Source organism: Rhincodon typus, chromosome 1 (genome assembly GCF_021869965.1).
Source record: "Rhincodon typus isolate 14 chromosome 1, sRhiTyp1.1, whole genome shotgun sequence".
Classification (NCBI taxonomy): Eukaryota; Metazoa; Chordata; class Chondrichthyes; order Orectolobiformes; family Rhincodontidae; genus Rhincodon; species Rhincodon typus.
This window is the reverse complement of record NC_063332.1, coordinates 174047372-174067905: the sequence shown is the minus strand read 5'-3', so window position 1 is coordinate 174067905 and position 20534 is coordinate 174047372. Positions and strand designations below refer to the sequence as shown.

Here is a 20534-nt window from a genome sequence, read left to right as displayed (position 1 = left end):
GCGAACTGTCATCCCAAGAACAAATTGCTTCTTAAAAGGTGAATACTAAATGTCACAATCCCAGTCAGTCTGGTATGAAATGTTTCCCTTGATAAACAGGAAACTGTAAATTGGCCAGACTCCTCAAGGATTATGAAAGAACTTGCTGAACTGATCAAGGTAAATTGCTCACTTCAATTAAGTGACCAAATGCGTGGGGCCACAATGTAGCAAGCTGAAAATAAAAAGGGAGATCAGACAGCCTTTTTGAACAAAGGGTATTTTAAAAATCCAATGAAGTAAGTGGTGTAAGAGCTTCATGTGGGAATGGGGTATACTTTATTCATGGAGACTGGTGGTGTACCCAAGATTGTAGGATGACCATGTTATACATTAACACTGTAACAGCACTAATAAGAATCTTAAATCCTAGAGTTAGTCTAACCACATTTTTAAAGATTCATTGTTATTACTCTAAAGTTCTCCTTTAAATGACTGATTTTTCTCTGTGTGGTAGATTATGCTTGAACAAATCTGTCATTCAGTCTAGTGAAGATGCACAATTTAATCCAACATACTGATGCTTCATTTACCTCCAAAAAAATTTACTGATAACTCTGCATGCTTATTTGTCACAAATCTTTCAAGGGGTCTTCTTCTGTTTTAAGTTTTAGATAAATCAGTCTTACTGTGGCACAACTTCCCATCCAGTATGGGCGAAGACGTCACATTGGGCACTCTTTTTGGCACTCCAAGAGTTTTTGGCTTTTTGCAAATTTTAGGTCGTGGACAATGGTGAACAGAGGAAAGTGGCCTGGTGTCTTCCAGCATTTTGAGATCTCTCTCTCTATCTGAAGTATTAGAAGTTGTAATAAATGTGGTAAATACATGATAATAGTATTGTTAACCTAACCCAGATTTCTAATACATAGACAATACATTTCAAGTAGTTTGTTCATACTGTGTAGGCCAGCACTTATTACCCATCTCTAACTGCCCTTGAGAAGCTCCTGGTGAGCCACCTGTGGTCTTTGGTGTATAGAGATACCCACAATGCTGCTCGGGAGTTCCAGCATTTTGACCCAGTGACCGTGAAGGAATGAGGATTTAATTCCACCTCAGTATGGTATGTGGTGGGAGGGGACCTTACAGGTGCTAGTGTTCCCATGTATCTGCTGTCCTTGTCCTTCAGGATAATAGAGGTTATCTAATTTGGAAGGTGCTGTCAGAGGAGCCTTGGTGAATACACTGGTCTAAAAGCATTGCAACCTGGTAAGTCTATGATGTAGGGGAAAAAACACTGCTGTGACCAGCCCCCTCCCATCACCAGTGGGTAAGAGCAATGGCTGCTGTGGAGCTCCAACCCAGTGTTAAAGGCTGCGAGGTTCCTTTAATTGTGTTTTTTTTAAAGTATCCAGTAGCCCTCCCAATCTTGTATGCCTGAATCCTGTTCTTAAAAAAACCCAGTAGACTAAACAATTGCCTTTACTGCTCTCAAAGGCACCTCACTATCTCCACTGCCCTGCTGTCTTCTCCTACCCACCATTCTACAACAACTACTTTCATGGCACTTTAATGCCGTAACACATTTCAAGGCATTTCTCAAGAGCACTGTCAAACAAAATTTGACGCTCAGCCACTTTAAGATATTAGGATAGTTGGAGACAGGTCTTAAAGGAGCATCTTATAGAAAGAGAAACAAAGGTTATGGAGCAATGCCAAAGACTTAGGGCCTCAACAGCCAAAAGCAGACCAATGAAAAACAGGATTGCTGAAGAGGCCAGTATTAGAGAAGCACAGAGATCTGAGTTATGGAGCCAGAGGAGATTGCAGAGATAAGGTGGTGTGAGACAAAGAAATCAAAGATGAGAATTCTCAAAACATTTTAAACTCCAAGCAGTTGCTGGACCAGGAGTAAAGTAGAGTCAACAAGCACAGAGCTAAAGGATGAATGGAACTCAGTGCAGGTTAGGTCACAGCCACAGGGTTTGGGATGCTCTCAAATGAGCACATGGGGTAACAGCCAGGAGTGTGTTGGAACAGTTAAGTCTGGAGGTGATGAATGAAGGTTTCAGTGGCCAATGACTTGAGACAGGAGTGGAGTCAGGTGATGATATTGAGGTGGAAGGAGGCACCCTTAGTGATGGCATGGATCTGTGGTCAGAAGCACATCTAGGGGTCAGGTAAGACAGCAAGAGTGAGAAATTCTTGTTCAGCTTCAGACATTTGTTGGGAAGAGAGATGAACTTGGCTGGAGAAGAAAAGGCAATCACTTTAGCCTTCCCTTATTTTGTTTCAGGAGATTTCCTACCAAAACTTTCCCTCAGAAGCTCTATCTTCTCCTTGAACAGAAACCTTAAGATTTACTTATTTGGTCAAGATTTTGGCTATATCTCTCAATATTTCTTTGTTGGCATAATGTCATGGAGTTGGAGATGTACAGCACAGAAACAGACTCTTCAGTCCAACTCATCCACGCCGTTGACATATCCTAAATAAACCTAGTCCCATTTGTCAGCATTTGGCCCATATCTGTCTAAACATTTCCTATTCATATACCTATCTAAGTGCCTTTTAAATGCTGTAATTGTACCAACCTCCATTCTGGCAGCACATTCCATACACACACCACCCTCTGCTTGAAAAAGTTGCCCCTTAGGTCCCTTTTCAATTTTTCCCCTCTAGTTTTGGGCTCCCCTACCCTGGGGAAAAGACCTTGTCTGTTTACCCTATCCATGCCCCTCATAATTTTATATACCTCTATAAGATCACCCCTTGGCGTCCAATGCTCCAGGGAAAGTAGCTCCAGCCTATTCAGCCTCTCCCTACAGCTCAAACTCTCCAACCCCAGCAACATCCTTGTAAATCTTTTCAGAACTCTTTCAAGTGTCACAACATCCTTCCTATGGCAGGGAGACCGGAATTGCACACAGTATTCCAAAAGTGGTCTAACCAATGTCCTGTACAGCTGCAACATGACCTCCTATACTCAGTGCACTGACGAACAGTCCTGAGAGATATAATCCTATATTAAAGTTGTCATTGAGGTGCCAAACTATGGGAGAGGTATGTTAGTCAGCTGGAAGCCGAGTGATTTTTCTCCTTAATCACAGTTCTGTCCAAAAATTCTTCTAAAACCTGAAAATAGTTTGCTAATACCACTTTCACAGTGCTCAATAGCATATGGGAAAGCACTCGAAATCACAGAACAAAAAGAGACCATTTGGCCCATTGTGTTTGTACTGTTTGAACAGGCTATGCCATTAATCCCACTCCCTTGTTCTTAGCCCTAGAAAGAGGTCCTTACTACCCTATCATCTGACGTTTATAACTTTTCATCTTTTATGAACCAACGTTGACTTATTAAAATATCTTACACATTTATAGCTGGCTTTGAGTAAGCTCATAATTAGTTCAATTATTAAAAGAAAATGTTGCTAAATCCTCTGTCTCATAACCTGCATACCTGGCTCTTTCTCCAAGATTGAATCCAGTCTTTGACATTGACATTGTGACCTGTGAAACAAGAACTATAAATTTCAGCCTTAGTCATTGCAAACCTCAAATAAGTTTCCATCTCTACTTTCTTTTTATAATCTAATAAAGCTTGGAGCATAAATTGGACCTGTTCATGTGCTTATAAGGTTGGATTTACTACCTTCATTCTAATTTTAAATATGGCTAGAATATGTTATTTATTTCTAATGTAACTTTTAAGTTTAAGACAATTTATGCAACTCAATAAAACTCCTGTAATAGGACAATTCTAAACGGTAACTTCCAGTAGATTGGCAATCAGAGGGAATAGATTTAAGGTAATTCTTCAAAAGTGGGTTTAACTTTCAAGATTATCTCTATTGTTACAATGTATTGAGGTTGCACAGAGAGATGTGAGTCAGTCTTTGTACACGTGAGCAGAATCTTTTATTAATGTTAATATGTTGCTTAGGTAGGAGGGAGCATTCCTAGAATCTTGCTGGCACAGTCCTAGATCAACGTGCAAGGTTAGCAGACAAAGCAAGAGAATGGCACTAAGTGAGCTGCTCATTCATCATTGGCAGTTCTTCACAGATGATCACTCCCTTTCACTCTCAGGTTCAGTCCATAGATGGCTGTACAGTCTAATGTGGCTTCCGCAGATTCTGCTACACTTAGGGCAAAAGGTGGTCGTGGGAAAGGATGGGTGGGACATTGGTGTGCCAGCACACTCCTTACACTTTCACCCGGTTTATGCTTTTTCCCCGAAGGAAAGTCTTGAGGTGCTCAACACCTTCCCGGATGCTGCTGCTCCACGTTGGACAGTCTTGGGCCAGTGATTTTCAAGGTGTTGGTGAGAATGCCGCACTTCACCAGTGAGGCCTTGAGGGTATCACTGAAGCATTTCCTCTGTCTACTTGGGGCTTGCCTGCCATTTCGGAGCTAGCAGTCGAGTGCCTGCTTGGGGAGTTTTGTGTAGGTCATGCGGACAATGTGCACACCCCAACACAGCTGATCAAGGGTGGTCAGTGCTTCGACATTGGGGACGTTACCTGATCGAGGACACTGTTATTGGTGCGTCTTTCTTCTCAGCGGATTCACAGGATCTTGCACAGGCAGCGTTGATGGTACTGCTCCAGTGCCTTGAAGTGTCTGCTGTAGACAGTCCACATCCCAGAGCCATACAGGAGGGCAGGAACCAACACAGCTCTGTATACCATGAGCCTGATGTTGGATCTGATGTTGTTATTCTCAAACCCTTTTCCTCAGGTGGCTGAAGACTGCACTAGCACACTGTGTGTTGCTCATTGGGAGAACCAACACAGACACAATGGGCCAAATGATTTCCTTCTGCACCGTAAACATTCTCTGCAGTTCTAACACAAGTTTCTGTGATGGAGGAGGAGCACCATGACAGTATAGTTTTCTGGTGTGTGAGCGAGCCTCTTTTCACACCATTTTGACTCGCTTGTGAAATGGCAATTGGCATCATTTTAATATGGTCCCCCTCTTTCAGCTACAGTGCTCTTTTGGTTCAGTACTATCTCTGACAGCTCCACTGCTGGAGAGCCCCTGCAGTATCCCTACAAATGGTAAATCAGTTAAAACAGAATACATCACTCACCAGGCCACAGTTGGTCTCCTGCATTTGACATTGCGAGGCTTCCCCTGCTGCTTGTCTTCTTATTGTGGTCATAGCAGGGTCTTTCTCTGTATTGTTGTACCCAAAACATCACTACATCTCACCTGCCACTGCACTCTCCTTGTGTTGATCTGGCTTGCTGCTACATTGTGGGAGCCTAGCTTCTGCTATTCACCTTGTACTAAATGTTTATGCTGGGTGGGTGGGGGTGGTCTGCGGAGGTTCCTTTGCTTATAAGCACTGCCAACAGATCGCATTGAGGTTGTACAAACAGGCAGGTCAATTTGCATTAATTAACCCTATACAATGCATCTAGAGTTGGGTAGTACATTTCCTGTTGGCTCAGTCCTAGTTTTAGTTGTGTCAGAATGTCAGAAGGTGTTAATGATTCGTAGCATGATGGGACTTAACCATTATCCTGCAGTCTCTTTCCCTGTTTCTCTAACTGGAACCCAGGCCATTGATGACTGGAAAGCTTTTCAAACTTGGAAGATGATTTATGAAGTCTACTTATTCCAAATGTAGTATACAAAGCAATGAATAGGAAGTGATTGGGTGCATTGGTACTGGCATCAGGGTTATTTGCAGTTGACTATTTAGCATTAATATAGCATATTTCATAACCTCAAAACATCCCAAATCACTTTGCAGGCAACAAAATTATTTAGAAATGTGGAAAGTATGTGCCAATTTATCCACACCAAGGTACCATAAACAGCTGTGAAGTAATGACAGGATAATCTGCTTCTATTTATAATGTTTGTTGAGGAATCAATATTGAGAAAGGATCTGGGAGAAGTCCCAAGAATATCTTTGAACTAGTGTCTCGGGATCTTTCACCTCTATCCAAGAGAGTAGACAGCACCCTTGGTTTAATATTTCATCCAAAGGTCAGCACCTCAGACAGTACAACACTCTTATCAGTACCGCAGTGGGAATGTCAGCCTGGATTATGTGCTCACATTACTGGAGTGGGCCTGGACGCCATCATCGTGGGAATCAGTAAGTATGAGCTAAGGCTAACACCTGACAGAAATAACCAACAGAAGGACCATAAACAGAACCCATATACAAACCGCAACAATAGAAATCGAAAACTACAGCAAACACTTTTTGCATTAAAATTCAAAATATCAATCATGTATCCCAAAGAAATCAGAATTAAATCAGACCTGGCACGGCGCCTCTCACATGCAGACTGCGCTCGGAATATATCCACTTCTGTTTCTTCAGCTGGCTGGCGAGAAGTTAAATTATCTTTTCCAGTGGCACAGGTTGAAGTGTTTGAACTATTGAACTTCATATTAGCCACAGCCATTCGAAGCAAATCCAACACCATGTCTTTGTCTAAAGCAGAGTGAAACACAGGTTGAAGGGAAACTAAACTGGCAAATAAATGATCCCTGATGTTTTAGCCAAACTTTAACAGCTGGCCTTGGAATCCTCTGGGGATAAAGAAACTGAAAGGAAAAGCAAAATTACAACAATGAGGTGCTTTAGCATCATGAAATGTCCCAAAGCACGTCATAAAGGTCTATCAGCCAAATTAGGTACCACACTCTTAAGGTGATACAAAGCCAAAACCTTAATCAAAGAGGGATATTTTAAGAACCATTTTAAGAGGAGAGGTAAAGAGTATATGAGAGAAGATGGAAGATAAGGAAAAGAGTTCAGAGCTTATGATCTAGGCAGCTTGAGGCATGACCACTAATGATGAAATGATTAGAACAGGGGATACTCAAGGAAGTGGAATTAGATCCTAGAAAAATGTCCAAAACAGGAATTTAATCAGACAAAACATTTACACTAAGCCAAAGAAGGAAGCATTTGGCAAAGTGTCAAAAATCTTTGTCCAAGAGGTAGCTTTCTTCGTAGCATCTTAAAAGAGGACAAAGGGAGGTGGGGAGGGAACTCCAGAGTTCAGGGCCAGATGGCTGAAATTGTTGGGACAAGGCTCTGCTTTGTCTTAGGTAGCGTCAAGCACTTGAGTGATCGCTGCCCATCTGGGTAAATGCAGAGTGTCCTGTCAAACACCCGGAAGGGACAAAATTCAGGAGCAGATGGCGGAAATTATCAGAGAAAGGAAACCAGCGAAGAAACAGATTTGAAGTAAGAAAAACAATTCAAGCCTGAGGGCAGTGACGTGTATCTGCCGACTATTTCTACAACCCAATTTTTCCAACCTTAACCCTATCCATTTACCTTCCATCAATGTTACAACAGGAAATCAGAAGAACTATCACAGTTGCATGTTTGTTATGATTGTGTGATTTATTTGGGGAGTGTAGCTTTAAATTTAGGGGAAATGAAGGGAGCCATTTGATCTGTCCGAAGTCTGCCTGACAGTAAGTCAGGGTGGGGAGAGGACTGATTGTTTTGGGTCAACGGAAGACTTAGATTGTCTTACTGAGAATAAATGGGGAAGATATTTACACTTGCAGACAATGGCAGCACTCTCTTGGTTTGCAATAAGGAGACTCTGTAGCTCCTAAAGTCCCTAGAAAAGAGTCATCTGTTGCAGGTTGAACAATAAGTTGTCCATTTGTTATTAAGTATGAAAGTGAAGTAGAAGGGGCAAAAATATCTCATTGACATTTCCACCTGAATGCAAGGTTAATATATTTGATGTTGCCATGTTTAAGATCAGGTTACAGGCTTCCCTAATCAATATCACAGACAGGAGGTTCTGTGTAGCCAACAGAGAGCTGCTTGGCTTTGTGAGCTACTATAGCCAGATGCGGGAGAGAGACAATCTCAAATTGAAGAGACACATCGTGTTGTCTTCTATAGATTCCAGATTTGTCCAGGCATGACCAGAGGGAAGAAGAATCATCAGAAAAGGCTTTGCTGCTTGTGGAGGATTTAAGGAACTCAGAAAACTGAGGCAAAGTGCCTGAAGGTGGTCCTTGAGCTTATTACTCAGTAAATCAAAGAAGCATTATGGTGCAGAATGAGACCATTTGGCCCATCATGTCTGCATTGGGATAAATGGACCCAAAATGTTAACTCTGATTCTCTCTCCAAGGATGTTGCCATACCTGCTAAGTTTCTCCAGCATTCTATGTTTTTGTTTCAGATCTCCAGCATTTTGCTGTTATCCCTTGCTCACAGGATATTTTATCCTGATGAGTAGATGTGTCCATGCTAAAATACCTCATTCTAAGTAAGCTCCGTTTACACTATGTACTCTGTCCAATGATTTAGAAGAATATGAGCCAAATGTAGGCAAATGAGACTAATTCAGTTTAGGAAACCAGGTCTGCATGGATGAGTTGGGCCAATTGGCCTGTTTCCATGCTGTATGATGCAAAAGATTCCAATGGAAACTGGGAACAACTATGGAATGTTCACTCTAAAGACGGTAATTCCATGGAGAGTGTGGAAAGGGGAACATTTATTATAGATACCTTTTACTTTCAGAAAAAACAAAAGTTTAGCCAGTGATGCTTTCAGTCATTAAAGGTTTTAAAATGTAAAATCTTGCTGGTTATTCTTTCAGATGTCAATTCGAAGTTCAAATCTCTTTCCACAAGTCATTGGTCTCTACAGGGGTTGTAATATTACGCTTGAAAGTTAGGAACCGTAAAGTATCCCTTGTGTACACTGTCCTGAACTTTGTATAACATCTTGGATCAACTGGAAGGTGAACCAAGCTGGTACCAAGGTCACCTGGGCAGTGAATGGAAAGGTGTTTTTCAAAGCAAACTCATTTAAAGCACGGCAGCCAATTTATACAAAGCAAAATCTCACTAAAATGTAAGCAGTCGAGAAGGTTATACTATATAATAATCAGGGCTGCTTCACTAACCTTTTTGTCCTGTTATGAGTAACCACTGCTGTACAGCTTGGAGTGAATCAGTTTGTAAGATCTGGGACAGTAGCTCCAGGACCTACGTGAAGGGCAGTACATTGCAAAGATTTAGTTAAATAGTGTGGATCGTTGCTTCATTGACACTAACAAGAAAGGTGTACAATTTACACTCAAACAGTCCTCCTCCACAAGCCGGACATCTATTATCTAGTGCCCTTTGCGGATGGAAATTTGCTGTCCTCATCTGATCTGGCCTACATGTGATTCCAGACCCATAGCATTCTGGTTGACTCTTACCTGCCCACTGAAATGACCTAACAATACACTCAGTTCAGGGGCATTTAGGGATGGGCCACAAATGTTGGTCTTGCCAGTGACGCTCACAACCTGTGAGAGAATTTGCAAGAAGTTGTTTGACTGGCAGGAAGGGACTGGGGACAGGACAATAACAGTAAGGTGCGGTGGGAAAAAGGGAATCCAAGACAACTGGCATCATTGTTTGTGGTGACCATATACCCAGACCAGAGATGTTTTGTTCTTCCTTTCCAACATCTACATTTCTCCTTTCCAATCCTAATTTAGAGAATTCTCTTCAGTAAAGTTATGCAGAACCTTTACAGAGTCGTGTTAGACCTCATCTAGAGGATGGCATTCAATTCTGGTGACAATACTTCAGGAAGAATGTGAAGGTCATTGACAGGCTGCTGAGAAAATTAACCAGAATGGTTCCCAGAATAAGGGATTTTAGCTCCAGGTTTAGTCTGCAGAATATGGGATGCTTGTCCTTGGAACAAAGGAGATTGAGGAGTACATCTGAAGGAGGTGAACAAGGTTACAACAAGGGTATTAGTTAATCAGAAAAAAGCTGCACTTATTGACTGATTGGACAAATACTGGGGAACAGGTTTGAAAGTTTTCTGCAAAAGACACAGAGGGAGGTGAGGAAGAACATTTTTACGCAGTGAGTAATGAAGACCTGGACCTCACAGCCTATGTGGGTGTTGGGTGTGGAGATGGTCAAAAAGTTCATTAGAAAAGTGGAGGGACATTTGACGGAAATAATCTTGCAGGGCGACGGGAAAAAATCTGGGAAACTGGCACTGAGGGACTGCTTTGCAGAGAATCTGCATGGCCCTGATGGGTCAAATGGTCTCCTTCTGCACCATAATATCTTTATAAGTCTATGACAGAAACTCACATTTGTCACCCATCATATGGGCAGTTAAAAAAAATGCCCAGATTGCTTCTCTCATTCCAAGAGTGAACAGGGAAATAAAGTGGAGGCAACTTGACAAAGTAGATGGGGAAAGGTTGTTTCCCCTTTTGGAAGAGTCTAGAACCAAAAAGCATTACACGCAGAGTAAGATGTTGCACATGTAAATACATAGATGAGGTATGTTTTTTCTGTCAGTGGGTAGTTATGGAATTCTTTATCGCACAGGACTGTTGATTCTGGGTCATATTCAAGGCTGAAACACAAATTTATACTCAGCAAGCAATCAAGTGTTATGGGAAAGGGCAGGCAAAAAGAGTCGATGATAATCAGATAGCCATGATCTCATTGAACGGAGGCTCAGACTTGATGGACTGAATGGCCTACTTCTGCTCTGTAGTCTTATAGATACAAAGCTGAGGTGGTAAGCAGGATATTTATTGGTCACTGGAATTTGGAAAACGTACTTAATTTTAATATGACATCACTCATGTTAATGTAGGGTGAAGAAGCTAATGAATCAAGTTTGATACGTGCTTGTTCCAAATATTCCATTTGACTGTACACTAAAGGTGCAGGCTAAAACAAATGGTGATACTCTGTACTATAATAACTGGCATCTGTAAAACAGTTCTCAGATCTACTGAGAGGCAGACAGGATTTTGGATTATTGTCTCACCTGTAAGTGTTATACAGTCATGCAGCACGGAAACACACCCTTCGGTCCAACCAGTCCATGCCAACCATAATCCCAAACTAAACTAGTCCCACCAGCGTGCGCTTGGCCCATATCCTTCCAAACATTTCTTATTCATGTACTTATCCAAATGTCTTTTAAAATTGGTAATTGTACCCACGTCTACCACTTCCTGTGGCAGTTCATTCTACACGCGAATGACTCTCTGTGTAAAACAGTTGCCCCTCATGTCTGTTTTAAATCTTTTTCCTCTCACCTTAAAAATATACCTCCTAGTCTTGAAATCCCCCACCCCAAGGAAAAGACACTTGCCATTCACGTTATCTATACCCCTCATGATTTTATAAACCTCAATAAGGTCAACCCTCAACCTGCTACACTCCAGTGAAAAAGTTCCAGCTTATCCAGCTCCCCCCTTATAAATCAAACCCTCCATTCCTGGCAACATCCTGATAAATGTCGTCTGAACCCCCTCCAGCTTAATAATATCCTTTCTATAACAGGGTGGCCAAAACTGAACACAGTACTCCAGAAGAAGCCTCATCAATGTCTTGTACAACCTCAACATAACGTTCCAACTCCTATACTCAAAGGTCTGAACAATGAAGACAAGTGCGCTAAATGCCTTCTTAACTACCCTATCTATATATGATGCAAACTTCAAAGAATTATGTTCCTGAATCCCCAGGTCTCTCTATTCTACAACACTACCCAAGACCCTACTTTTAACTGTATAAGTCCTGCCCTCGTTTGTTTTACCAAAATGTAATACCTTGCATTATCCAAATTAAATTCCATCTGCCACTTCTCAGCCCATTAACATCAAGATCTCTTTGTGATCTTAGATAACCTTCTTCACTGTCCACTATACCTTTAATTTTGGTGTCATCTGCAAACTCACCAACTGTGCCTTCTATATTCTTATCTAAATCATTTATATAAACGGTAAACCAAAGTAGACCGAGCAGCAAACGCTGTGAAACAGCGCTGGCAACAGTCCTCCAGTCTGGAAAACTGCATTGACAGTACAGTAGCCAATCAGTTCTGCACTGGGGTGGGGGTTGTTTGTCTCAGCCTGGATATGTCATCAAGTTTCAGGAGCATTGTACTTGAACCCATAATCTTTTGACCCAGAGACTGGAGTGCAATTCACTGAAACACTGATGCAGTTGATTGCGCTGAGACCAGATAAGTAGGAAATTATTCTTCAAACATGGTACATTGATATCACTGGCTAGGCCAGCATTTATTGCCCAAATCTCTAGCTGTCCTTGAGAAGGTGGTGGTGAGCTGCCTTGAACTGTTGCAGTCCATGTGATGTGGGTTGACCCACAATGACACCAGGGAGGGAATTCCAGGATTTTGACCCAGCAACACTGAAGGAATGGTGGTATGTTTCCAGGTCAGGATGGGGCTTGGCTTGGAAGGGAACTTGGCAGTTGGTGGTGTCCCCGTATATCTGCTGCCTTGTTACCGAGTTTGGGAGGTACTGCAGGAGTGGCCTTAACAAATATGCTACATTACAATTTCTGCAGCTACTCACTAGAACTTCACGTTCAGCCACTGTCAGGGTGGGTCGAGCGCATTCACTGGCCCCAGCACGTGAACCCGGTCTGGAGGCAGGCCGGGATTTAGGTCTTATTGGAGAAGTGCACAAACTCCCCTTCTCAGCAGGATACTGGGTTACCCATTTTGCATTCTCCTCCTATATAAAGAAACCACATTGTAAAAACAGTGTTTATCCGCTTGCTGCTGAAGGTTGTGTAGATTTAATCGTAATCCAGCCATACCCCAATTTGAGAATATTACAGAAATGTTAATTATTTTATCATTTGGCCCAGAGAAAAATAAAAATTCATAGATGAGTCACTCTCCACATTGAGAGTTCTCTCTACTTATTAGTGCCCTCTTTTGTGCTATGATTAGGAACATTGGAACAATATTAGATCAACAATTGGAACAATAATAGATAATTTATTAAGTTTATGGCCAATCTGGAACCCAAAGCCTTTTATCCACATTTGAATCATATCAGCAACACCGGGACATCAAGAGGCCATTTGCTCATTGAGTCCAATTTCATCAATCAATGTAATTATAGCTGATCAGGAGTAAACTCCATACACCCGCCTTCACCCATACACCTTTATATTTTTGATGACAGATATCTTATCAATCTCAGACTTAAAATAAATAGCTGTTCTAGCAAAGGATGTGCTTGGCAGAAGAGAGTTTTGGACTTCTCCCACCCTTTATGTTGTAGATATTGGTTTGTACTCCCATGAAGCTTGTAGCTTGGGCTCTTCTCTGCATGTTGGAGAGATGACTATCCTTGTCTCTGGTCTGTGATATTTCCCCCTCATCTACCTGCTGTCTGACTCTGCAACTCTTACATTTCAAGCACTGTACAGAACCCTGTTCTCTCTAAATAAAGCTCTCACTGGTACAGACAATTCCCTTTTTTCTACGCAGATACATCATGATATACACCACCATCTCATTATCATTGGGCGTGGAAACATTGGAGTCATCAACATAGTGATAGAGTTTAACAGCATGGAGAGAGGGCCTTATAATAGGGCAGTCCCACCATCCCAAGAACCTGATTGGTGAACCTCCACTGCACTCCCTCTGTGACAAGTATATTATCATCAGACATGAGGACCAGACTGCAGACAATACTGCCTTTGTGCCTGTACTCTTGCGAAAAAGGTTAATGTACCCTATTTGCTTTTCTCATTATACCACAGATGTGTTGTCTAACCTGGCTCCAAAAATGTCTGTTCTAATATTCAGACTATGTTCCCTCATTCTATACTCTCCAACCAACAGAAAAATATTTTTCTCTCCCCTCCCTTAATAATATGAAAAGTTTTATCAAATTGCCCAAGGATCGCTCTCTTGATACCCTTACATAAGAAAAATAGATTGCATTCAGCTTTGTGGCATTTTTAGGGAACAAAATTCTATTTTTAACACCACAGTTTATGTAACAAAATATGCTTCCTGATTTCACTGAGCCATTTGACTCTAATTTTAATATTGTGTCCCCTTGATAACAGTTTCTCTATATTAACCACATCATTAAACACCTCAGTTAGTTCTCCCCTTAACTTTCTAAACGCATGGATGCAACACCCAAATTAATGCAATTGAACCTCAGGATTTAACCCTTTAGGCCCTGCCATCAATTTGGTGTCCATCAAGTCTTTGGACAGAATCTTCCCAACCCATGAACAATGTAGGCATTGGTGAGAAAGTCAGGAGAACTGCCTGGGATCGACACCGAAGAGCTTCCTGCCATCAAGAACACAAAGTCCTATTTTCCAAACGACCTTTGAACAGCAAGACAAGATCATCAGTGACCTGGAGACTCCAGCTCACTGCTCCAAGCCTCCATCAGTCACCAGTATCTCAGGGCACGCTCTACGGACAGTGGCTGCATACTTCTCCTTTACAGCAGGACCTCCAGGTTCCCATTGGCAAAGTGGGATGCCAACCATCCTCCAGAGTTTCCAGGGCAAATAAAACAAACCATACATGGCAGTTGCAGACTGCTGGCACTAGATCGCGTACATGGCTGGGCTTTAAGGATGGTGCCAGCACCAGGAGTTCTTGAGTAGGAGAATATAACAGACAGGGCACCATTGGGGCATGGCACATGGGTCATGAGGTGTGTCTGGAAAGGCAGTGTGAGAAATCTCACAAAGAGAAATTCACCAAAAATTGACACTTCGCTGATTTCTGGTATGTTTCAGCCCTTTATCATACCCATGTGGATATTGCAGTGCCTTTACAAAAATCTAACTCTTGACCCCTACTGCAGTGTATATTTTAGTTTTATGGTTTCCATGAGTTTACTATATTCATTTCCACCTTTTAACACTGAACGTATTCGAGAAGAATGCCCAATGACAATTCCATTTTGTTAGGAGTTCTCGATTTTCAAATAATTTAACCACATGAATTATAACAGCAAAACAAAATTGTTCAAAATGAAAACTAGAAACCAGTGTGTGAAATGTAAAATAATAGCCTAATTTTTATTTTAAAAAAATATTTTGGGAAACAATCTTACTTGCAGTTCTAAAATAAAAAGTGAATGGAACAATCTCAGTCACGTTGCCAATTCTGGATCGATTCCTGGAGAGTCTGTCACTCGATCTCCTGTCTCCCACTGCCCCTCCCCCACTGTTGGTCATCCATCTATCCTGCCTTCCTACACTCAATCAGAACAAAGTGACTCTTCATCATCTGATTAGCAATTCCCAACATCAGTGTAACAGTCCCATGTCCAATGCACTGACTTAACCAATAACAGCACTCTAAACATTTTGATTAGAAATAACTTAATCTGATGGTTTTTCTCCTGATTTGTGCCCACAACATTGCCCTGCTGATAAATCTTGAACAACCCTGGCAGCTTTGCAACCACAATCTGGCACCTTTGGTTACAATTCCTCCTCCTTTTTTTCAAAATGACTAATGTAATGAGGAGCCTGAAACAAACAGAGAAGTTGCTGGAAAAACTCAGCAGATCTGATATCACCTGTGAAGAGAGAAACAGAGTTAATGTTTTAAGTCTGGTATGACTCTTTTTCATGTGGATTTTACAGAGATTGTGGAGTTACAAATCTTCTCCACTTTTAAAAGTTCTCAGGTTCCAAGCCCACTCATGGGAAGTATCTCGCATCCTGTGGTCTGCATTGGGATCTTGCAGGAGGTGGAAAATTACCAAGTCATCTTCACAATTCCCACCCAATGTAGGCAGGCTACAGTACCCAGAGGCAGACAGGGTGCAAAAACAGGTACCTGCAGGACTGGATGGCAGTGTCACTAGGAGAGTTGGGCACCACTGAAGCAGTGGGAAATCTGGTCAGCACCTTTAATGGGTGGATCTTTTGAAAGGCTTCTAAGGTTTGATTACCTCAGCGTGGAGCAGGATTGCCCTCCACTTTTGATATGCCTGAGCAGCAGCTTTAGCCTCGTGGTTTGGTGAGAGTGGCATTGACAGCAGACTCCAACATACCTGTCAATGCTGAGCCATTGCTAGAGCCCTGGCACAGCATACGTGCCCTCTGTAAAACTGCAGTGCCACTTAGTTCAGAAATTTCAACTACCTCGATTAAGTTACCTGTCACAGGAGCCTGTGCCACATGGACCCCAGCCCGGGGAAAATCTCCCAGAGACAGGAATACATTGAGTCCTGCAGTCTGGCCCCATTGCTGTTCCCCATGAGGCATCCATAGATTTTTTTTTTACCAGCTTTACATTCAATAGATTGACGTCAGATGACCCATCACCTCTTTTGCTTCTGAAGTTGGTTCTGGAGTGAATTCTACCCTCGCTGTTAGGTCCCTCAGTTCTTCTCGCCAAGCTTGAGAGTCTGTACAAAACAGCAAAGGTCTCCATGGGTCTCCAACTAAGGAATTAGTTTGGTCCAATTTGCACTTAAACTATTTTCAGTTTAATCTAGACTGGGCACTTTCTTGACATTTAACATCTCACACATTGAAACAGAACATGAGTTAAATCAGGCAATTTACTCTTCCATTTTCTATTAACTGCTGTGAATTTTTTATATGTTCAATTTTCCTCAAAGCAATGTAGAGATGGCACTAATTTGAATTGTGCTGGAACTTTATACACTGAGTTTTATAAAATATTTTACATTCTCAGCATCACGGTTCAGCTGCTAGCAGCTTCTGTTGTGTCTCTGTACTTTTTCCTCTGAGTCCATACCCAGTCTTAACCAATCAAGCACAATGAGCATGGATCAGTTGCCAGAATGGCATAATCAAACACAAAACAATTGAACATAACAGTAATCTTAATAATTTTGGTTTTATTTTCTGATTTCCTGCTATACTTGATCCTTTGAGTCCTCAATTTCATCCCCTGTGTTTTAACTCAATACTTAAATGTTCCATTTTATAATTAAATTTAATCATTATAAAATTCAGTCAACAATTTCTCTGTATTAAAAAGATTGTTTTTATTTTCAACTCTCATTTTCTGAGTAATAAGCATGGATTCTAAAGCAATTTACCAACAGTAACAAAACCAACTTGTTTAAAACTGTTTTGTTACAAAAGCCACAAAGGGAACAAGGTGGAAGATTGTCGATGTTCTGTACCTTGAAATTCCTTTGGCTTGATTTCAGATTTTAAATGATTGAGTTGCCACCTTTGGTAAGTAATTAGGAAAAATATCTTCAAGTAAAAAGCGGTATAGTAGAGTGTGAAACTCTCACACTCTACTATAGAGAGTTTCACACTCTACTATACCGCTTTTTACTTGAAGATATTTTTCCTAATTTCTTGCCAGATCTCAATTTCCAAGCTCTGATTTGAAGGTTATATCCCTTTGTTTGAGACTTTCCCACCAGGAATACTGCTAAAAATTTGGATTTGAGCTCCATCTATACTTTCTGCTACCTTTGGAAAGCAGCCAACTTAATCAAAGACCCTTCCCACCCCAGTTATACTCTTCTCCACCCTCTTCCAACCTCTTCCATCAGGCAGAAGACACAAAGGTTTAAAAACACGTACCAACAGATTCAAGAACAGCTTCTTCCTTGCTGTTATCAGACTTTTTTCTTTCTTTAGATCCAGACATTTTTCTTTCCTTTTGGCTCTGTTTCTTTTATTTCTGCTGTTGCTTTTTAATTCTGATTTTTGTAACAAAATGTTGCCAGAGAATGGTGACTTTCTACACTCTTCACTGTACTCCTGTATTCCTATACCTGAGTACATGTGACAATAAATTCTAATTCTAAATTATGAACAGACTTCTCATATATTAGAATTGATTGTTCTCTGCAACATCTCTGTAGCTGTAACACTGTGTTCTACATTCTGTTCTATTACCCTTTTGTACTTACGTAAGGTATGATTTGTCCGGTTAGCACGCAAAACAATACTTTTCACTGTATCTCGGTACACGTGGCAATACAAAATCAAATCAAGTCAAGAAATTATGAAAAATGGTCTTGCTGGACTCTGGGGTTCTTAGTTGCTGAACTAGTCCATTGGAAGAACTTTACTTCTTCCTACAGTCTGTAAGAAGAGGATCCTGCTCCTGCCTAAGTGCTCGTTCCATCCCCAAATTAAACTGGAAATAAATTTGAATTGATACATCCATTAATACTTACATAAAAAGCTGATATCAGGTTGTGTTTCGTCTTTACAAGGTGGTTGTGGTACTCCTGTGATGACATGTGCTGGATAAGGAACGGTTATAGGAATATTCGCAGTGATTGGCCGCAACGGTTTGATGAACTCTTGTTTTGGTGTTGGTGGTTTGGATGGTTCTTTGCTACACGGAACAAAATCATCCACCTTACAGACAGGTGCATCATTCAGACCTGCAACACAGTCAGTGGTGTCACCTCAGTGAGTTTTGGAACTTGCATTTTAGGTGGTAATAATAGTCTGGCTGAAAAGTTATTGTAACACTAAGACAGAGGTCAGCATATGAAGTCATGGTTGTGAAGAGACCCTACACAAATATACTATGTTATCAGGTAAGGAAAGGACTAGCTGGTCTATCAAGCCCACCCTACACCACATCATGATGGAGTATTGTGATGAGGCACCTGTATGTAGAATTCTATCAGATTTTCAACACAGAAACAGTACCACCCCAACTAATCTATGTCAGCATTTATGCTCTACATGAGCCTTCACCCACCCCTCTTCATCTCATCTTCATGGCATTACGATTCCTCATCCACGTTAATCCAGTTTCACCAAACGATTCACATCAACTGTTCCCTATATGAGTGAATTCTACATTCTGGCTGTTCCCTGGATGAGGATTCCTACGTTTATAGACCCTAGTTTGGATAGGTGGAAAAATCTTTACTCTGTTTACCCTATCAAATCTCATCTGAATTTATTTATCTATTTCATCTCATTTGAACTTGGCTGCATCTGATTTATTGAGTACTCTCAGGTTACGAGATTCCACTGTAGTCAATGATCGACATCACCAAACTAGAGCTTATAAATCATAAAGGACCTGGGTCGATGAGCTGACACTAATGAGAGGACACTGGAGATGTAACTAACTAACACTGAGGGCACAATCTGCCCCTCCCAGGGGGTGACAAGAAGAAGAAATGGTTGAGTGAATTAGGCCTGAAGAGAATTAGGGGCAGCATGGTAGCTCAGTGATTAGCACTGCAGCCTCACAGCGCCAGAGACCTGGGTTCGATTCCACCCTCGGGCGACTGTCTGTGTGGAGTTTGCACATTCTCCCTGTGTCTGCGTGGGTTTCGTCCGGGTGCTCTGGTTTCCTCCCACAATCCAAAGATGTGCAGGCTAGGTGGATTGGCCATGCTAAATTGCCCATAGTGTTCAGGGATGTGTAGATTAGATGGGTTACAGGGGGATTGGTCTGGGTGGTATGCTCCAAGGGTCGGTGTGGACTTGTTGGGCCGAAGGGCCTGTTTCCACGCTGTAGGGATTCTATTCTATGATTCTATGAACCTCACTCACTTCTCACTGGGAGAAAGGCAACTGCGTTAGTGACCAGATAACACTCCCAGGCCTATACTTAGAGAAAATCTCAGTGACAGTGTAATCCTTCTAACAGACACTAAGGAACTGCAGTATCATAGATTCATAAAAGATCTGTAGCACAGAAGGAGGCTATTCAGCCCACTGTTTCTGTGCTGACTCTCTCCAAATGCAACTCACCTAGTCCTACTTGTCCACATCCTCACTGTGGCCTGCAATTTTTTTTCTATTCAGAAATTATGGAATTCCCATTGGAAATGCACAACTGAAATGTGCTTCCTCCACATTTTCAGGCAACGCATTTGCAAAATCTAACCACTCACATTGTAAAAAGCCTTCCTTTCCCTCCTGTCTTTTCATTCATCAGCATTTTCTTTATGCATTCACAGGATGATGATACTGCTGGCTAATTGCTCAGAGGGCAGTTAGCAGGCAACCACTTTGCTGTGGGTCTGGAATCACATGTAGGCGATACCAGGTGAGGATGGCAGTTTCTAAAGGACATTAGTGAACCAGGTGGACTTTTACAACAATCAATGACGGTGTTGTAGTCATTTATTAGTCTCTTAATCAAGATTTTTATTAAATTTGAGTACAAATTCAAATTCCAATACATGCTGTGGTTGAATTTGAACCCAGGGCCTCAGAACATTAGTTCGCTCACAGGACTAATAGTCTAGCCATATTATCCCACTAGGCAATTGCCTCCCCCAGTCAAATCAATGTCTTCTGGTTGTCAACCCTTCCACCAATGGGAACAATTTCTCCCTATCATTTCTGTCCTCAGTCCTCTTTACTTTGGACACCACTCTCAATTCTCCTTTCCAACTTCTCTTCTCTAAGAACTGAAAGAATCCATTGCATAGAACCATACAGTACAGTAAGATCCCATTCAGCAAATTCTTTGAAAAACCAGTTCCAGTCCTTCTCGCTCTTTCCCGATAACCTTGACCACTTTTACCCCTTTGGGAATTTAACCAAATCCCCCTTTTGAAAGTTACTATCAAATCTGCTTCCACTTGCCTTTCAGGCAGCAAGTCCCAGATCCCCAGCTCCACTGTGATTATAAAAACCAAAAGAACTGCGGACGCTGTAAATCAGAAACAATAACAGAAGTTGCTGGCAAAGCTCAGCAAATCTGGCAGCATCTGTGAAGAGAAATTAGAGTTAATGTTTTGGGTCACCGGACCCAA

The 20534-nt window shown here is 41.6% G+C and overlaps 1 protein-coding gene across 1 annotated transcript in view; it reads right to left on the bottom strand.

Annotated features, from left to right (window-relative positions):
- Positions 1 to 481: 481 nt before the first annotated feature.
- The window catches only part of LOC109921235, a 35352-nt gene continuing 15299 nt past the window's right edge, over positions 482 to 20534 (bottom strand). The window contains exons 2-8 of the mRNA XM_048612502.1: positions 17973 to 18185; positions 16123 to 16205; positions 12363 to 12524; positions 8907 to 8988; positions 6271 to 6445; positions 3446 to 3495; positions 482 to 830 (exon numbers count right to left, since the gene is read on the bottom strand). Coding sequence (XP_048468459.1) covers positions 643 to 830; positions 3446 to 3495; positions 6271 to 6445; positions 8907 to 8988; positions 12363 to 12524; positions 16123 to 16205; positions 17973 to 18185 — 953 coding nt within the window. The 3' untranslated portion in view covers positions 482 to 642. The remainder of the gene's footprint in view (positions 831 to 3445; positions 3496 to 6270; positions 6446 to 8906; positions 8989 to 12362; positions 12525 to 16122; positions 16206 to 17972; positions 18186 to 20534) is intronic.